The sequence below is a fragment of the Balaenoptera physalus genome (assembly GCF_965194825.1).
Source record: "Balaenoptera physalus genome assembly, chromosome: 14".
Classification (NCBI taxonomy): domain Eukaryota; kingdom Metazoa; phylum Chordata; class Mammalia; order Artiodactyla; family Balaenopteridae; genus Balaenoptera; species Balaenoptera physalus.
The window spans coordinates 61,282,503-61,303,114 of NC_138893.1; the positions used below are offsets into that span (position 1 = coordinate 61,282,503).

At 34.0% G+C, this 20,612-nt stretch overlaps 1 protein-coding gene across 3 annotated transcripts in view; it reads right to left on the reverse strand.

Moving 5' to 3' along the window:
- The window catches only part of PTEN (phosphatase and tensin homolog), an 87,857-nt gene that overhangs the window by 34,494 nt on the left and 32,751 nt on the right, over nt 1–20,612 (reverse strand). Inside the window, exons 1-2 of one of the 3 annotated variants that reach the window (XM_082424702.1) lie at nt 9,009–9,366; nt 3,273–3,317 (exon numbers count right to left, since the gene is read on the reverse strand). The exons of 1 other annotated variant lie outside the window; for it this stretch is intronic. In XM_082424702.1, the coding sequence (XP_082280828.1) occupies nt 3,273–3,317; nt 9,009–9,025 (62 nt within the window). In that variant the 5' untranslated portion in view covers nt 9,026–9,366. Of the gene's footprint in view, nt 1–3,272; nt 3,318–9,008; nt 9,367–20,612 lie in introns of those variants that run through there. One more of the 3 variants, XM_082424701.1, reaches the window with a different exon arrangement.

A 20,612-nucleotide genomic window follows, 5' to 3' on the forward strand; every position in this document is an offset into this window, starting at 1 on the left:
TGTAAGACAAGAGAAATAAAGATGCACTGAAAGAGAGCTTTTATGAAGCAGTAGACAGAAAGTGAAGAAAGGGATAAGATTAATAGGAAATGCTTCCAGAGAAATGAGACTCGTCATAGAATCAGCTAGGCATGTAGGTCTCTACTTTACTCTCTTCAATGGAGTTATCCCTATCTTACAAAAGAAAACTTAATAGATAAAAATTAACAACAGCTGAAGGTTTACCACAAAATGATGCAGAGCTGTATGTCAAATAGAATATACCATGAAGTATAGTCAACCTTTTAAAAATTAGTACTCAGTGAACATTTAACTTCCTCAAAGGCAAGAACTATATTATGTCTTTATACCCTATCTCCCCCCTCCTCCCCTTACCCCCACCAGAAGACAGATTACAGAGGAACATACAAAAATGAAGTACACACACTTGCATAAAACAAACTGATTAATGTACTAAGTAATTCACCAAGTACACCTGAATTTGGTTAATGATATGAGGCTAATTTTGTCCTTTCTTAAAATAACTTACTGAATGCCTGATAATAGAGATACAAACAGTTACAGTCAATTATTAGAAAGTCCACATTAAGAACTCTTCTTCACCCACATATGTCATAGTTGCCATAAAAAGTTTAATATACTATTAAATACAGGTATGTCAAGTGCAAATGTTTTAAGATCTTTCCATTTACATATGTTTGCAAAGACATACATCACATGAAATTAATATCCTAAAAATAAAAGAAATAAAATAGAAACATCTGCTACTTATCAGACTCACTTACCCAGAGCCAGAAATATAAACAGGGGTAGAAAAGCAAAGAAGACTGAAAAGTGACATCAGAAATCAAAACATGCTACAACTTGGTAGTTCTAGAAACTTCTGAAGAAAGTAAAATTTGGGGAGATTAATACAAACAAACAAACAAACAAAAAAAAACAGAAAGGGAATACTGGCATCAACAGTGGATGGTCTGCTACCATATGTACCTGTGTGACCTTGTTCAACTCACTTAACTTCTCTAGGCTTCAGATTCCCCACCAGTAAAATGAGAAGGTTGGACTAAATGATCTCTTTCAGGTACTTTCCAGTCTATGATTCCATTAAATGAATGGTGGAATAAGGGAGTTAAAATATGTGCACCAAAAGCTACTCTCAACTAATAATGAGACAGTTCACTAACTTGGGGGTCCGATGTTTGGATATACAAAAACAAACAGGCAATCAACTCTCCAGTCTAGATACCAATGCCAACTTTAACCATAATAACACAAGTGACCCACAATACTGACAGTACAAACCTGAGTCCTAAATTCTAGAAGCAGGAAGCCATTGCATACAGGAATGAAAAGAATTTCCTTTCCTTTCTTTGGATATAATGTTAAACTCAAATAAAATTTTGAAATAAGGCAGAATCTGTCTTTAGTATCTTTCTACCTTCCTTCTGGGACTCTCTACATGCCCAGTACTAAGAGTCTAAGCCTGAGGTGACTCATTTAGTGGACTCCAGCTTTTGACAGTTCATGTCCTGTTTGGTTTTTTGTTTGTTTTTTTTTTTTGAAACTTAACTTCTGAATCCAGTTGTTCAAAAACTACAAAACTTTGTGGTTTTTATTTTCCTCCACAGAAACACTCTGGCACCTGTAACAAGAGTTTTTGTAGGAGAGGTTAATCCAGAAAAGAGAAGGATATACGCACAGATCATCTGTAAGTTGGGACCCACCTAAACTTAAGTTTCTACAGCACCTTTTACTTTCTTTCATCTTGTTACTTATTACCACTACACCGTACACACACACACACACACACACACACACACACACACACACACACACACACACACACACACACACACCATAATCTGACCATAATGGATTATCTGCCATATTCTAGACAATATTATGCCAACAAGCTTCTTACATGCCATTCTCTCTGCCTGCACTGCCATTTCCCCTCCTCTTAAGCCTCAGGTCAACCTCTATGATTCTTTTCACCCCAGCTCAAACATGCCGTTCTTTATGAAACCTTCCCTAAGGGGTGCAATCACTATTTTGACTGTTGTCTACACAGCTCTCTTCTATACAAGAGTTAACCTCTTCTATAATACTTTGTCTACCTTTCACATTAGACTATAATTACCTGAGGAATGGAACTACATCTTATTCACCTCTGTACTAACAAAATGTTGTAGAATGTCTAACATGTAGCAAGCCCTCAATAAATGTTTGCTTCTTTGTTCATCTGAGGAAATCAGTGACAACTCACTAAGAGATACAATACTAGTGTCTACTTCACTCTCGGGTCTTCTGAAGTCTTATCAGAGTACAAAGATCACTAAATTAAAGATAAAAAAGCAACATCCCACAAGCCAATAAGGCAGAGAGAATCTTTCATTTTTTTAGTGAATATCTGAAAGCCCACTGAACGCAGAAAAAAACCTTGTTCTTATATTTTATAAATAAACTCTACAGAAATTATAACAGTAAATTAGCATACATAACTTTAGATTAAAATTTTTTCCATTGCATAATTTATACATATCACATAGGAAAAATAAAAGCCAGGTAGAAACATAACACATTTTATACACAATTTGTTTTTTTAATTAGAAAATGGTCAATATTTTGGGAAGGAAAAAATGGTCAAGAGCAAAAATGATAAGATATTCTCTTCACATTTTTCTTTCCTTCTTTTTTTTTCTACTTTACACCTCTACTCACAAAGTCAAAAGAAAAAATGAAAGGTTAAAGATAAGGTCAGCTAGCTGAATCAAGAGGCAATCCTTACATCCCTGCCCCAGACAAGAGAAGCCCCCCAATTCAACAATTTTAGTTAACTTATTTATTTTATATACAGTTAGAGAATATGCTAATAGCTTTTTCAATCAATTGACCTAGAGACACAGAATAAAATTATGTCTACTCTAGAAGCATCCCTCCATGGAAGATGGCATTAATGCTTTAGCAGAAGCTCTGTGTGAATTACACTTCAAGTTACCACATGGTTATGGGCCCAAAGATGGGCTAGATGCCAAGTCATTTAAAGCAGATCAAGTAACATGAATCTGTGCCAACATTGTTTTACCTCATCACTACACTTTCTAAATGACCTAACTATGCTCTCAATCAGACATCTTGAACTAATTGTTTTAGGAATACAATTCTGTTAAAATATATCTTTAACTCTACCTCATTCTAACAAGGAAATAACTTTCACTCAATAGTTATTTCAGAAGATATTTGCAAGCATACAAACAAGAAAACATACTTACAGATTGTATATCTTGTAATGGTTTTTATGCTTTGAATCCAAAAACCTTAAAACAAAACAAACAAACAAAAAGCCACCATTAACAAAAATGAGCTAACATTTGAAATTACATTACTACTATTGAGAAAAACCAAAAGACAGATTCTATTTTTCCTAATCTCAAATACCATTTAAGAAAAATAAATAAATAAACTCCAATAAATATTCTATCCATGGGTTTAAACTAGTAATCAGGTCTTTCTTAAGTAATTATTACATTACACAGATTTATACAATCTGAAGTAAAGCCATAGCTCTTCATAAAATGAATATTTTCATAATCTTCTCTCTTCAGCCTAACATAATGAGATTGAGTATTAAGAAATAACTTCTTTAAAAAGCAGCATTAGCATTTAGCTCAAGTTCACCTAGCTTATACAGTTTTGTGAGAAATAGTTACATGCAATCAAGAAATCTTAAAAATAACCCTGGAAATTCAGCCATCATTTTCTTTCAAACTAAAAACTTTTGATATTTGAAAGATGCAAGTAATAACTATTAGCTCTGTACAAAGTTTATTAAGTATTTTCACATACATAGTCTCATTTGATGCTCACAAACATCTGAGAGGTAGAGAGATGAAGGAAGTAGGTATCAAAGAAATTACAGGACTTGCCCAAGGTCATACAGCTATTACGTCAAAAGACCAAAGACCTCTCCCCTCAACAATTAGTTAAGAAACTAAACAACAACAACAATTACAGCCAACACTTACTATATGCCAGGCACTATTTTAAATACTTTATGCATACAAATTTGTTTAATTCTGTAAGGTAGGTAATAGAGGGGTTAGAAAAGTATAAGGCTGAGGAAATAGAATAAATAGAAGAACAAATGGAAAACAGAAGAGAAGATTTTAAAAGATCTAAAGTCTAGGAGATTCAACATATGAATAGGCATCCCAGAGAAAACAACAGAACACACAGGAGAAGAAATCCAAGATATAATTCAAGAACAATACCCAAAACTGAAGCCCATGAATTTCCAAACTGAAAGGGTATAATGAGTATTCAGCAATATTAAAACAGACCCAAATAAAGGCATATATATCTCACTGAAATTTCTGAATGCTGAAGACATAAACATAAGATCCTAGCTGCCTGAAAGGAAACACGTTTCATAAAATGAATCTGGAATCTGAATAACATCATCCTTTTCAATGGCAACACCAGCAGCTAGAAAACAACTGGGCAAAACCTTCTGACTTAAAATTATTCCCAGCCTAGAATTCCATACCAAGATAGACTATAAAACAAGTGTGAATATATAATAAAGGCATTTTAAAATAAGCAAAGTCTCAAATAATTTTGCTTTCCACATATTCTCTCTCAGGAAGTTACTACAAGACGTGTTCCACCAAAACAAGGGTGGGAAACCGTGAAAGAAGATGACAAGTTCCAGAAACTGAAGAATCCAACGCATGAGAAGAAAAAAGGAGAATCTCCAGAATGAATAGTGAAGGAACATCTCGATTAGACAGTCATACAGCAAGCCTAGAGAACGACTAATCCAGATTAGGGCAGACCAGAAGGTTCCTGGAGAAGATGAAATTGATATAATAAAAAATGTGCTCAAACATATACAGAGATTTATACAACTAGGGGTAAGTTTAGGGACGAATTAAAGTTAAGAATGTAGAAACTAAACGAGAGAGAGAGAAAGAGAGGGAGAAAAAAGGAGGGAAGAAGGGATGGAGAGAGGGAGAACTGTAAATCCAGGGAAAACAAAATGTGTAGGAAAAACCAGTTATAATATACTATATTGCTTAACTATGAATGACATTTATCTAGTCATAATGACATAAAAACCCAATACTGATATAACCAAAATTACAATATACTACTGGAAGAATGGGAGAATGAAAATATGTGTTTGGGTTAAGAGGGAAAAAAAGAGTCCATAAACTTGAATGTGAAAAATTATGTTACACAGTAATACAAGCAGTACTTACAACTTTATCACTAACTGATACGTCATACTACAGTTGTTGAAGATATCAAAATATTATTTACAATCAACACTGCAAAAATTAACAGTCATTAGACCTGCCAACAGATTTGATTTAAATGTGTTAATAACTATTATTATATAGATGTTTTAAAATATTTTATAACAATTATAATCAAAACTAATAGGCACATTTATAATCCTATGAATTTTATTTTATGGATTTAAAATCATTTTAAGAAAGGGTTCATAAGCTTCACCAGACTGTCAAAAAGGTACATGGCCTAAGATTAAGAACTCTTGCCACAGGGCATAGGGAAACAAAGGAAAATAACTACTTTTTTTTTGTTGTGGCAGTAGTTGTTAATAAACCCTATAGAACTATTTGATTTTAGTATTTCATGTGTACAACTTTTTTAAAGTAAATATTTAAGGTACGTGTAACTTTTTATAATTCTTTGCTTTAACCCACTACTTCAACCAACCCAGGAAGCACTGATTCTGCTACAAAGACTTCTATAAATATATTACAGGAAAAAGTGGTTTGTTACAGATCCTTTCACTCCTGTCTGTTCTACCCTCTTTATCTTCTATATTGCCGTACCTTTTTCTCAATTTTTACTTTTGGATTTTTCTTTAAATTGAGGTAAAAATTTACATACAGTGAAATAGACAGATCTTAGGTGTACAATTCTATAAGTTTTGTAACAACCACTCCAATCAAAATATAGAACACTTCTACCACCCCAGAAAATTCCCTCATGCCCATTTTCAGTCAAGCCCCACCAAACTCTCAGGTAGCTACTACTATTACTATATATTAGTTTGGCCTTGTTCTTTAATTTCATGTAAATGTAATCATGTAATATGCATTCTTTTTAAACTGATTTCCTTCACTTAATGTTTTTCGAATTTACCCATGTTGTTACATGTATGGATAGTTCATTCTTTTTATTCTATTATTCCACTGCATGAACATAACACCATTTGTTTATCCATTCTCCTTTGATGGATATCTGGGATGTTTACAGTTTGGGGTTATTATGAATAAAGTGCATAAACATTCTCGTGCAAGTCTTTTGGGGGACATATGCTTTCATTTCCTTTAGTAAATAACAGCTAGGAGTAGAACTGCTGGGTCACAGAGGAGATAGGGTGGGTGCATATTTAACTCTATAAGAAACTACTGAACAGTTTTCAAAAGCAGCTGTGCCATTCCACAGTCCTACCAACATTCTAAGAGTTCCAGTTGCTCCACAGTCTCATCAATATTTGGTGCTGTCAGCTTCTTAAAATTCTAGTCCTTCATTTGTTTATTAGCCATTTTTACACTTTCTTTTTTGAAATGTCTGTTTAAGTCACTGGCTCATTTCTTCCCCCAACTGGATTATCTGTCTTTTTTATTATTGATTTATAGGAGTCTTTTATATATTCTAGGTATAAGTCCTTTGTCAGATATTTGCTCCTTGTGTACGACTTGCCTTTTCATTTCCTTAATATTGGGCTTTGATAATCAACAAATTTAAATTTTGATAAAATCCAATACATCAAATTTTTCTTTTGTTTAGAACTTTGCATCATCTCTGAGAAATCTTTCCCTACACATAAAGAATTCATAAAGATATTCTCTATGTTTTGTTCTAGAAGCTTTATACATACTTTTAGACTTTTCTCAGTTTCTATTTTAATTTGGTTGGAAATTTAGGTAAATATTAAGGATAATTAGAATAACCAAAACATAGACAAATGATTTGAAGGACAGTGATCATAAAATTTAATAAACAACAACTCATTGCTACCTGCCATATCTTCCACCATAGGTTTCTTCTGAGAGAAAATGAATAAGCAAAAAATGATCTACAAAATACAATTTTCTCCTGGAAAACCTACAATGTAAATGTGAGCAGAGGGGGGAAAAAAGGTATCTTGGAGGATTAACAGTTCATTTTTAGTTCATTCTGAGTCTGGTAACTTTATGTTTTGAATCCAAATACATAAACCAATACTATATTAATAGGTATGTACACATCCTATTGCCCATCTCCAAGGAATACTATTCACATGTGGCAGCCCTTCGTACACTTAAACTGGAGTCTAAAGGATTGACAGGACACATACCAAAATGATCACAGTGGCTATCCTGGGTTTTCAGGGAGAGATGGAGGCTTTCATGATTTACTTTCAACACTTCTACAATTTTGTTGTTAAAACATAAGCACATACTACTTTCAAAAGGAAAAAGTTTTCTGTCCTAATGTATTTTCCCAAAAAAGTAAGAACTGATGAAGTTATATCACACTATGTTTTACCTCCAAAAAGTGGGCTTCATTAAAAGTCTAGGTTCTTTTAAACAGTATTTTTTAGAGTTTACATAAAATTAATATTTTCATATACTATTTTTAAAGTAGAAAAAACAAGGATCAAAGCTTTTTTTTAATGTGATAACAGTCCTCCTTGAGAAATAATTAGTTTTAATGATTCATGCAATTCCTATTTATAAAGACTCATGAGGTTTTTCTTAATTATATTTTCATTCATACTGAGCCTGTCCTGAGGATGTTAAAAAAAAAAAAATTATTGGCACACACTGTATGCCAAAATCACAAATCTAACATCAGTGAGAAACGATGTCAACAAAACAGAAACAATTCATTAAAATGCTGGTAATGTGTTATCTCTTTAAATCCCTCCTAGAGGCTCCAGCCATGGAAAGCCTATCCTTCAATTTCATCAGGACACTTCTTATGTTACTTTAGCTAGGTGCCTACAATGTATATTCAAAGCCAACTTTTATCCTCTTTTAACTTTCAAGTATTATTTATTATGGGCACAACTGCTAAGAATTTCTGCTTCCCAATCTTTTATTTTTCTACATTCCATTCAGGAAGTACTAAAGGCTTCCTAAATAAACAGCCTCATTTGATGTCTTATAACACACATTTAAAAATAAAATCACTTCACTTCTAGAAAAGAAAAGTATCTATTAGGGTAACCTTTCATTAAATTAAATATCCCACAAAATAATACTGATTGACCTAGTAAAATGGAAATACATTAGAGATGGTAAATAGGTGTCAAACTAGTAGTGGCTTGTTGAGGGGCAATGTTAAGGCTATTAAAACAGGTTGGAGACTGGGAAAGAATATCTGCCATTAGTGAGGGAGAGAGAATAAAATAAAAATTTTCACTTTGCCATTTCTAGAGAACATCAATACAAATTTATGGGTAAAATTCAGTAAAAAGCAAAATTTGAACGTTATAAATTATTATACAGTAGCAAAGTTATTGTAACCAGATTAAAGTTCTATTATGAATAGGCCTTAAATAACTTTGTTCTAAAAATCTTTTTTTATACTGGCATTCAATATAAAGGGGCCATCTCTTAAAATTTTTCTTACAGGAGCATGTATATACTTTTGACCATTAAAGAGTATCTGGTACAGGAGATTTCCTCTTGTAAATAACTGTAAAACTGGGCAAAATGTATGAGGCACTAAACAAAAGGTAGCATAGGCTTATGATCCTTAGGGAAAAAGAAACATGAGGTTACCCTGTGGCTGCCTTGTTTTCAGGTTGGAGACTTTTCTGACACAGCAGAAGGAAGTAGAACAAATGGAACAAAGGTTTCACTGAGGTATACAGGCAGAGATTGGAGTTCTGGGTGGTAAAGCAGCTAGAGTTTGTGGAAGAGGGTAGCAGAAAAAGGAGGATGAACAGACAGAGGGACTTCGAAGTGTGTATGGAAATTCACCTCAGGGCCTTGGCCATGGGTTGGGCTGCATATGTGCAGAATCTGGAAGCATAATGGAGATGACACCAGAGATAGCACAGCTCTAGGAGAAGGAGTTCTGGTCCAGCCAGAGTGGAGAGACCTCACTGAGGGACTCACGTATTCAGCTGAGAACCCAGAAAGGCCACACGTTAGGAGTAAGGACCATGCCCTGAACAAAAAACAAAACTAAAATAGGCCTGCCTTAACAAAGAAAACCAAGCTTGATAATACAAGAAGATTAACCATTAATTTAAATGCCTGCCAAAATGAAACTCAGCACCCTTAAATTAACATTCAGACTCCCTACAACATATCACCCACAACATTCATCATACAATTAAAACTTATTAGACATGCAAAGCAGGAAAACATGACCTATGACCAAGAAAAAAAAAAGCAGTCAGTGGAAACCAACACCAAGACAAACCACATGTTAGAATTAGCAGACACGGACTTTGAAGCAGCTATTATAAATATATATGGGAATGTAAAGGAAAATGATTATAGCAAATGAAAAGACAAATCTCAGCAAAGACACAGAGACTATAAAAGACAGAAATTCTGGGTCTCAAAAGTACAGTATCTGAAAAGAAAAAGATCTACCTGCATGGTCTTAACGGAAGACTGGGGACGGCAGAAGAAAGATGTGGCAGATTGTATTTTCTAAGAATGACTACATCTCCCAGCCCACATGCTCTTCATACAACATAACCTTAACACTGTTCCCATCAAGTGATGGGGTCTATGGTCCCTCCCCCTTGAACTTGGGCACACCTTTGTGACTGCCTCAACCAACACAGTATGGGCAGAAGTGACATAAAGCTATTTCTAAGGCTAGGTCATAAAAATGCCATGCACTTCTACCCATGCACTTCATTCTTAACAAGCTGCCATGCTATGAGGAAGCCCAAACTAGCCTACATGGAATGGCCAAGTATAGGGGTTCTGGCCAACAGCCCAACTAAAGACCCAGATAAAGACAGCATTTACCAGACATGTGAGTGAAAACACCTTCAGATGATTCAGCCCCCAACCTGCCAACTCATCTCCAGTCACTGAGTCTTCCCATCTAAGGCCCCAGACACTGGAGCAAGCCATCTCCACCATGCCTTGTCTGAATTCCTGACTCACTTGATCTGTGAGTATAAAATAAATAAATGTTCTATGCTATTTATGTTTAGAGGTGGTTTGTTATGCATAAATATTAGCTGGAAAATAAAGATATGAATTTGACCACAGATTAGTAGTAATTATCTAACCTGAAGAACAGAAGAAAGAAACTGAAAAAAATTTTTTGAAGACATCACGGCCGGAAATTTCCCACCCATGGTGTAAAACATTAACTTAGAGATACTAGAAGCTCAATAAACTTCAAGTAAGACAAATATAAAAGAACCACACTATGCATATCATGATCAAAACCACTGAAAACCAAAGACAAAAGGAAAAAAACAAAAGGAGTCAAAGAAAAAGACACATTATATATAGGAGAATACCAGTCTGAGTAATGGCTGACTTCTCATCAGATCTAATGAAGTGCTGAAAAGCAAAAAAAAAAAAAAAGCCATCCCAGAAGTCTATATCCAGCAAAATGCCCTTCAAAAACAATCAACAGAAGCTGAGAGGATCTGTCGCCAGCAGACTTGCCCATAGGCTGAAGGGAACTAATTCCAGATGAAAAGTGAGTCTACAGAAAGAAACAAAAAGCATCAGAAATGGTAAATATAGGAATAAATATAAAAGGACATCTTTTTCTTCTCTTGATTCCACTGAAAGACAACTGACTGTTTAAAGCAAATAAAATAACACTGTATTATGGGGTTTATTACATACATAGATATAAAATCATACCAAAAATATTGAGGCAAGCAGAATTTTACTGTTGTAGGGCTCTTATATTTTAATGGGAACTGTAATAAGCTAAGAATGTGTTCTATAATACCTAGAACAAACTCTAAATATATATATATTTATACATACAAATAAAAAGTCAATAGAAGAATTTAAATTGAATACCTGAAAATATTCTATTAACCCCAAAGAGGACAGAAAAAGAGGAATGGAGAGAATGAGAGTGAAACAGGAATGAACAACTAAACACAAGTAGAAAGATGTTAGTCTTAAATAAAACATATTAATCATTATATTAAATATAAATGGACTAAACACTCCAATTAAGCAAGTTGGTGATTGGAGATTTCCTTGGTGGCTCGTTGTTAAGAATCCGCCTGCCAGTGCAGGGGACACGGGTTTGATCCCTGGTCCGGGAAGAACCCACATGCCGCGGAGAAACTAAGCCCGTGCACCACAACAACTGAGCCTGCGCTCTAGAGCCCGCGAGCCACAACTACTGAGCCCGCGAGCCACAGCTACTGAAGCCCATGCACCTAGAGCCCATGCTCCGCAACAATAGAAGCCACCGCAATGAGAAGCCCGCACACTGCAACGAAGAGCAGCCCCCACTCGCTGCAACTAGAGAAAGCCTGCACGCAGCAACAAAGACCCAACTCAGCCAAAAAAAAAAAAAAGTCAGTGATTACAAAGCAAGTTAAAAACTGACCTTCATAATATTTCTTCATGAAATATAGTAAATATAAATGTTTACATATACTTGCTACACAAGTTGTCACACTCTACAAATTAATATACTATGCAATGTTCAACTCTGAAGAAGCAAGACAAGATTACATAAATCAAATGCAAAACTCAATCTAGATGCTCTATACATTAACACCATGCTACTGAACTCATTCCAATAGAGGAGAAAGAATCTAGGTTGCAAGATAAGCTTTATACTGACTCTTAGAAGGCATAAGAAACTCAGTTGTTACTTTGGTGAAGTTACTGGTGGTCCAGAGTCTGATCCTCTACCTTTCAGGGTTAGACTTGATCCTGTCAGCATATTGAGTGGTGGTTTTTTCCCCCCCCAGGGACAAATTAAAACCCATATCATATGACTGATGTATAAATATCATAATGATCATAATGGCAATATACTAATTTATTGAAAAATCCAACTGCCATAAGAACTAAATTATTCATATCTTTATGACCATATCTCACCATAAGCAGACCTGAGAACTGAAATCAGAATGTTGCTGAATAAATGTGGAATCAAACAAGAGAAGTTAGTTAAATGAAGCAATTTTTAATAGACTAAGATATTCTGATGTTTCCATCTCCACAAAAGGAATGGTTTTGCCAAAAATATCTAAAGTTCATTGGCTAAGGCTTCCTTTCTCTTGGCAGTGCTTTTTCCACGTTTCAATAGCTAAGCAATCCTTCTTTTCACCAAAAGGCTTTATGTTGACAAACTAAATATATTCCACTGCATTAAATTGAAGTCTTACTGTAAGGCCTGAGAGTCATTCTGTTTTTTAAAGGTGAACTGGTATATTTCTGCTTGGTGCCAGTACTTACTGATATTAAAGTCTATATTATTAGAGCTGGGAACTGATAAAAATTCATCCAACAAATATTTATTGAACACCTGCAATGTGACAAGCACTACTGTGGATACACTGGTAACAAAACTCCAAGTAGGAACAACCACAATCATAATAACAATTGCTTCTAGCAGCTTGAGAAAAACCCATCAGCAAACCCCCTTTCAAGGTATCCCATTCAGAAAATAGCCTAAGAACACTAGATTGCTCTTACTAATCCAGAAATAGGCTAAAAAGAAAAATAATTACTTATTTGTTACATTTTTCTGTAGGTGAGTCACTATTTCGTAACCATTTTTAATTCATCTGCTGTATCCATGTTGAATCAACATTTGCCCTTAGAACCCTAATATACCTACAATTGCTACTGCTACTACTAAAACATGAAATTGGATTGTTGTTTTTCTTTTTAACACATAAATTATATCTGCCTTAATCCCATTAACACAGGCAAACTGCAAATATTCTAGTTCTTGACTATTTTCTTCTAGTCATCTTCAGGTTGTCAGAATTAAAATCAGTCATATATCCGACACAAGGAAAGTAAGTATCTTGTTGAAAATGTACTTTTCACTCCTGCCTGCACAGTAGTACTTTCTCCTACATTATATCAAGTTAAATAGAAGAGCAAAAATAAGAGCTTTATATTATACTCGGGTGAAAGATGGTAATCCCCAGAACTAAAGAAAATCTATTCTATCTAAAGAGGTATAAAATTAGAAGGAAAAGAAATAAACAGTGTAGTAAGTAACCTATAACCCACTGAAAAAAATTCAGAAGGCTATTAAAAATATTATGAATAAGAAACCGCCAAACATTTCTCTGAAGTTGTATCGTTTTGTGCTTTTACATGGATGAGAGTTCCAGTTGATCTACATCCTTGCCTACCCATTAGCCCTTTAAGTTTTAGCCATCCCAGTAAATATGAAATAGGATCTCACTGTGTTTTAATTTTAATTTTCCTGATGATTTTGAATTTTTCATATGCTTATTGATCATTTATAAATCTTCTTTTAAAAAGTTTCTGTTCAGATCTTTTGCCCTTTATGGGGTTGTCCTCTTATGAATTTGTAACAGCATCTTTATACTGTGTTGAATTCAAGTCCTTTGTCAGATATATGCACTGCAAATATTCCTCCCAGACTGTGGCTGCTTTTTTATTCACTAATGGCGTCTTTCAAAAAATAGAAGTATTTAATGTTGATGAAGTTCACTTTGTCAATTTTTTCTTATATGGTTAATTTTGTATGTACTAAGAAATCTTTGACTAAACAAAAAGTCACAAAGATTTTCTTCTTTGGTGTTTTTATCTAGAAGTTTTATAGTTTTACATTTTCTTTTATGTTTCCATCTATAATCCATTTTAAGTTAATTTATGTGTACAGGCATACCTCAGAGATATTTTTGAGTTTGGTTCTGGACGACTACAATAAAGGAGATATAGCAACAAAGCAAATCACATGAAATTTCTGGTATCCCAGTGCATATATAAAAGTTATGTTTGCACTATACTATAGTCTATTAAGTGTGCAATAACAGCATTATGTCTAAAAAAACAATGTACCTACCTTAACTTAAAAATACCTTATTGCTAAAAAATGCTAAACATCACTTGACAACTCAGGGCTGCCATAAACCTTCAATTTGCAAAAAAAAAAAAAAAAAAAAATGCAGTATTTGTGAAGTGCAATAAAGTGAAGCATAACAAAATGAGGTATGCCTGTATGATGAGAAAGGCTCATTTTACTTTTCATACTGACTTACAGTTGTTCCAGCTTCATTTGTTAATAAGCCTTTGTCAATTAATGTATATGTGAGTTTTTCTGGAATCTCTATTTTGTTCCATTGATCTATATTATATGACCCAGCAATTCTACTCATAGGTAGCCAACAGAAATGAAAATATATGTCCACAAAAGTCTTGTCCATGAATACTCATAGCAGTTTTGTTCATAATAGACCCAAACTGAAAACAACCTGAATGTCCATCACAGGGGAATGGATAAATAAATTATATCATATCCATAAAATGGAATACCACTCAGCAATAAAAAGAACCAAATTACTAATAACAGCAACAACAGGGATGAATTTCAAAACTATTATGCTAAAAGAAAGAAGCCAGACACAAAACAGTACATACTATATGACTACGTTTATATAAAATTCTAGAACAGGCAAAACTTATCTACAGTGAGAGAAGACAAATTTAGAGATTACCTGGAACCAGGGCTGGGGACTGATTGCAAAGGGGCATTAAGAAACTTTTTATGGTAATAGAAATGTTCTACATCTTGATTGTGGTGATGTTTACATGGGCGTATATATGTCAAAACTCAATGAAGTGTACACTTAAAAAAGGTACATGTTGCATATAAATTATACCTTAAAAAATTGGTTTTTAAGACTAATATGATTATAAGCATCAATTTGTAAAATGCAACCCACCTCAAAAAATCTCAAATTTATTTTGATTAATAGCAGACATAGCAATAGAAGGAGCACATCATCTTGAGGAATTAGAACTTTTTAGAATGAAAAGCAAAGTGGCACTGTCTAGAATAGTAGTCCAATAGAACTTTCCACAATGATGGAAATGTTCTACATCTGTGCTGTCCAACACAGTAGACATTAGCCACGTGTAGCTACTGAGCACTTGAAATGTGACTGGTGCAAAGGAAAATGAATGAGTAAACTTATTTTTAATTAATGTTAATTTAATCATAATTAGCTACATGTTAGTGGCTACCATATTGGATAGCATAAGTCTAAAAGATGTATCTATGAAAAAATCCACTGGAATACAATGCACATGCTTCTTAGAAAGGAAACAGAAATGGGTATATTCTTGGGATAGAGAATAAAATTGAAACAGAAGAAAGATACAGTAATAACTGGGGACTTCACAACTGTCAAAATATCCACTGAAAAAGATATTTTCAACTATATGCAATTTTCTAACAAATTCTTGATTTTTTAAATTAATTTTCTTTTATCAGTAGACTAATAAAATAAAGAAGGGAACTACAATTTGGACATATTTCTAACCAAGAATGAGGAACAAGTTTGAGTGGAAAAGCCAGGAAGCAGGGAGAAAGTGTTCATATAATTTTAGAATTTACGTCAGACAAGGAAGGAAATACTGGCATAGTTAGATATGATACAGATCAGTAAAACGGATTTCAAAAGCTTCATTTAAATAACAGGCTATGAATTCATAACTCAATATCTAAAAGGAAAGACCATAGAGAGGCTTTAAAAACTAAAATTCTGTATAAACAATTACAAATGACTCTAGTTTAAAAAAGACAAAAGAGGAAAAACAGAAATTATCTAAAACCAAAAAACATAGCTGCAGAGAATTTACCCACAACGTTATTTTAAAAATAAACAAACAAATAAATACATATCTCCAGAAAAAAGGAGGGAAATAGTTATAGATGAATATAAAAGAGTAGCATATATAAAGGAACATAAAAATGGTAAAGACAAAAGAAAAGGCTTGGAGTGCAGGGCAATGTTTAGACTAAAAAAAGAACAATAAATAAGGTAGAATTCCGTGAGTTAGACAGCTGTATAATGCTAGAGGTAGAAAAAAAGCAGGAACTCCTAAATCTCCTTTTCACTTCTATCTTCTCTGTCCAAGAGAATATTGCTCTGATTCAATAACTCAAGACTGATGGGTGCATGATATTTCTCTGGATTAAAAGCATTTTTTATTTGCAACTTAAGCAAGGCTATCTCTTAAAGAACATTTCTTAACAAACAGCTATCAACAAAAATCTCTGATATTCCATGATTATACATATTAGTAGAGCAGACAGTTAACAATAAATAATTCAAAACAGAAATAATCCACCAAGCTCTTTATCACGGCTTCATCTGAATCTTGTAGTTGTAAAATTCAAATGGCAAGAGTGGCATAGCATTATAAAAATGGTCTGAAGAAATGGTACCACTAATTTGCTAATTTTCAAAAAGTTCATAAAAATCATTACGAAAAATAATAATAATAGGGCAGTATACACAAACAAACCAAGGAAAAATTTGTTAAGACCAATAAAGATCACCAAGTTGTTTAACCTCGAAAAGAAATGCAATCAAAAATCAAATTACAACAAATAGTAAAAAGTTTTCAGTTTGATAATATTCAGTTCACCAAGATTGTGAGAGGGGAAAGACTCACACATGTTGGTGAGAATATAAAATGATACCATTTTTTAGTTTAAACCATGGACCCACTGGACCCACTGCAAAGAATTTACCTTAAGGATTATAAGTACTTGCAAAAGGACACCAAGATAAATGTGTGAAGCTTTTCATTAGAGCACTATTTTCAATAGCAATAACTGGAAATACCCTAAAAAATGTATCTGGGTGGGCTGTTTATTATGGTATGATCATAAAACGGAATAAAAGACAACCAATAAAAGAATCAATTATATCTCCACACCAATATGGAAAATTCCTAAGTATGTTAAATGAAAAAAGAATATGTAGTATGTTCTCATTTGTAATTCTTTAAGAAGTGAGTATAAGATGAAAACAATTTTTTAAAGAATATGTGAAACTTTTAATTGTAGATATCTTTGGGAAGAGGGTCTGAGGATGGGACGTGTAAAATAGGAGAAATCTGTAGGGGATATTTGCTATCTCTAGGCTTCTGAGCATCCAAAACCATTCCATTTTGGAGAATTTCAAGAGATGAGAAGCAAATACGCCCTTCCCCATCTTTCTCGCATCACATGTACAAGGTCTAAGATCAGTTAGGTCCTCGTGTTCTGAACACTGAATCCCAGGTAGTGAAAGCAAGGTGCGGAGGAGTCAGAGATTATTCAGAGAGATCTCCAGAGGAACTTAAAGTTTATGAGCACAGTCACCAATATCCAGTCATGGTGGCAGTATCTGGGACAGCAAATATCCAAGCAGCAATGTCCTCAGTATAGGATACTCTTATTATAACCTCTTGACTATGCCCTGCTTCTCTTAGCTTCTGAAAATCTTCAAAGCCTGGTTCTCTAGCTATGAGCTATCTAATATTTTTCAAAAAATTGTCTTCTAATTAAGCTAATTAGAGTTACTTTTTGTCATGTGCAACCAAGAACCCTGACTTCTTTCTTTTATTTTCCTATAGTTTTTTTTTTTTTTTTTTTAATGAGGGTTGGTGAAATCATACACATACTTTTTTGTGTGCTCCCTTTAATATTTGAACTTTACTGTAATTTCTTATCTAGCACTGCGGGCAACAGTGAGACAGGCAGGAGAATAAACAATCTATTTAAAAGAAAACATCACAGCATTTTTTTTAAAGGAGGGAGGGTAAGTTCTCTCAAAGAACTTGAATATTACTTAGGGAAACATTCCGCATGACTGCCCCTCCCACTTCCTCCTCTCTCCTCCCAAGGATTTCATGCCCACAATTGGCTCATTGCCTTATAAGTTTGATACAATGGAAAGGCGGAAAAAAGCAAGAAAACAGCACTTTCCAAAGGGAAATGGGAAAATTTAACTGTGGATACTTGGAAAGTTGAGAATAAGAACTTATTAGACAAGAGCAGAGAGGTAATACCCTCAAAACTTAAAAAATCTAGAATTCAAATCTTTCTAATTTCTATACCTTATTTCAAATAATTTCAGATATATATAAAATCTGAATTCATTAAAGACAGTTGTGAGAATAAACACTGTCTAATTTTTTAAGTCTTTCCTTTCCTCAAAGAATTCCTATGAGATAGTTCTAAATAAGCTTCCAATGCGCAAAAATTTTAAATTATTTTTGTCAAAATAATATATAAACATATATATTACAAAAGATATAAAAAGTTTGTAATAAAAAATTACTTGAGGGAAGATGGCAGAATAGGAAGCACTAGGAATGCATCTCCCCACCTAGACAAAAATTGTACTGGCATAATCTGTCTGATGTAACTATTTTGGAACTCTGGAGTCTATTCAAAAGCTTGCAGCTTCCAGGAGAAGGTCTGGACAGTAAATCACAATTAATTTCAATTTCAACTCTTGGTGTGGTAGCAGCTATCCACCCCTCATCCCCTCCCAGCAGGCAGCCATGGATGTATTCCTAGAGTAGCCTGATGGAGCTTGTGGGACTTGTCCTCCAAATATCAGAGATCTGTGTCTTGATCCTTGACTGCTGCTTCTGATTACGATTACGGAAGTGCAGACACAGAAGCAGGCTGCCATTGCTGCAATCCCCAACAACTGAAATGGCTTCCAGGGGATTTAGAGATCCAGAGCCTATTTTTTTTTCCCTTTTCTTCTTTTGGGAGCCAGACATTTAAGAAGTTTGACATCCATGAAAAGGATGAACACTAAGTCTTTCTGTGTGAACATTAGTCTTCAACTCCTTTGGGTAAACAGCCAAAGGGGTGCATTGCTTGATTGTATGGAGTAGGTGTGGTTTTGTAAGAAACCACCAACTGTCTTCCCAAAGTAGTTGTACACAGTGTGCTGTGGAGTTTTCATATACTGCCATATTGAATAGGAAGAGAGTTTTTGTATGCTACATACTGGATAATTCTACCTATGCTAAATTCTGGAAAAGTCAAACAGAAGTTTTACAGTGGAGACTGTAAAAACATCAGTGGTTGCCAGAGGCTGGGGAGAAAGAGGGATGAATAGGCAAAGCACAGATCACTTTTAGGGAAGTAAAGCTACCCTGTATGATACTATAATAGTGGATATATATTTATAATGATAAATTTGTCCATACCCACAGACTGTACAATATCAAGAGGAAGCCCTAATGTAAACTATGGACTTCGCATGATAAAGATGTGTCAATGTAGGTTCATCAATTTTAACAAATGTACCCCTCTGGCTGGGGACATCGATAACGAGGAAGCTATCCATGAATAGCAGGGGGTATATGGGAAATCTCTGTACCTTCTGCTCAATATAGCTGCGAATGTAATATGGCTCTAAAAAATAAAGTCTATTAAAAAAAAAAAAAACACTCCACAGCTAATATGATATGCTATGGTAAAAGACAAAGTTTTTCCTCTAAAGTAAATAACAAGGCAGGAGGCCTGTTTTCGCCACTTCCATTCAAACATAGTACTGAATGTTCAAGCCAGAGTAATTAGGCAAGAAGAAGAAAAAAAGGCATCCAAATTAGAAAGAAAGAAGTAAAATTATGTTTGCAGATGACATGATCTTATATATAGAAAACTTTTTAAGATGCCACAAAAAAAATTGTTAGAATAAACAAATTAATCAAAGTAGCAGCATACAAAATTAATATGCAAAAATCAGTTGCATTTTTATACAATAACAATGAACAATCCAAAACGGAAAATTAAGAAAACAATTCTATTTACGATAGCATCAAAAAGAATAAAATATCTAGGAATTATCTTAAGCAAGGAGGTGAAATACTTGTACACAAAAAGCTACAAAACACTGTTGAAAAAAAATTAAAGAAGACCTAAATAAACAGAAAGATATCGCATGTTCCTGGATTAGAAGACTTGATATCGTTAAGATTTCAATACCATACTATGCAATCTATAGATTAATGCAATTCCTATCAAAATCTCAACAACTATTTTCTTTTGCATGAATAGAAAATTCCATCCTAAAATTCATATGGACTCTCACAGGACCCTAAATGGCCAAAACAACCTTGAAATAGAAGAACAATGTTGTAGGACTCACAATTCCTATTTCAAAATTTACTTTGTACAAAGCTACAATGTATGGTACTGGCATAAAGACAGACATACACCAATGGAACAGAATAGAGAGCTCAGAAATAAAACCTTGTATATATGGTCAAATGATTTTTGACTAGTGTGCCAAAATTATTCAATAGAGAAAGGAGAGTCTTTTCAATAAATGGTGTTGGGAAAAGTGGATATCCACTTGCCAAAGCATTAAGTTGGACTTTTATCTTACATCATATACAAAAATTAACTCAAAATTGATCAAAGACCTAAATTAAAGACCTAAAACTATAAAACTCTTAAAAGGAAAGACAGGGGAAAAGCTCATGACATTGGATTTACCCATGATTTCTTGGATGCAACACCAAAGACACAGGCAACAAAAAATAGATACACTGAACTGCATCAAAATTTGAAACTTTATGTATCAAAGGACAAAAGCAACATAGTAAAAA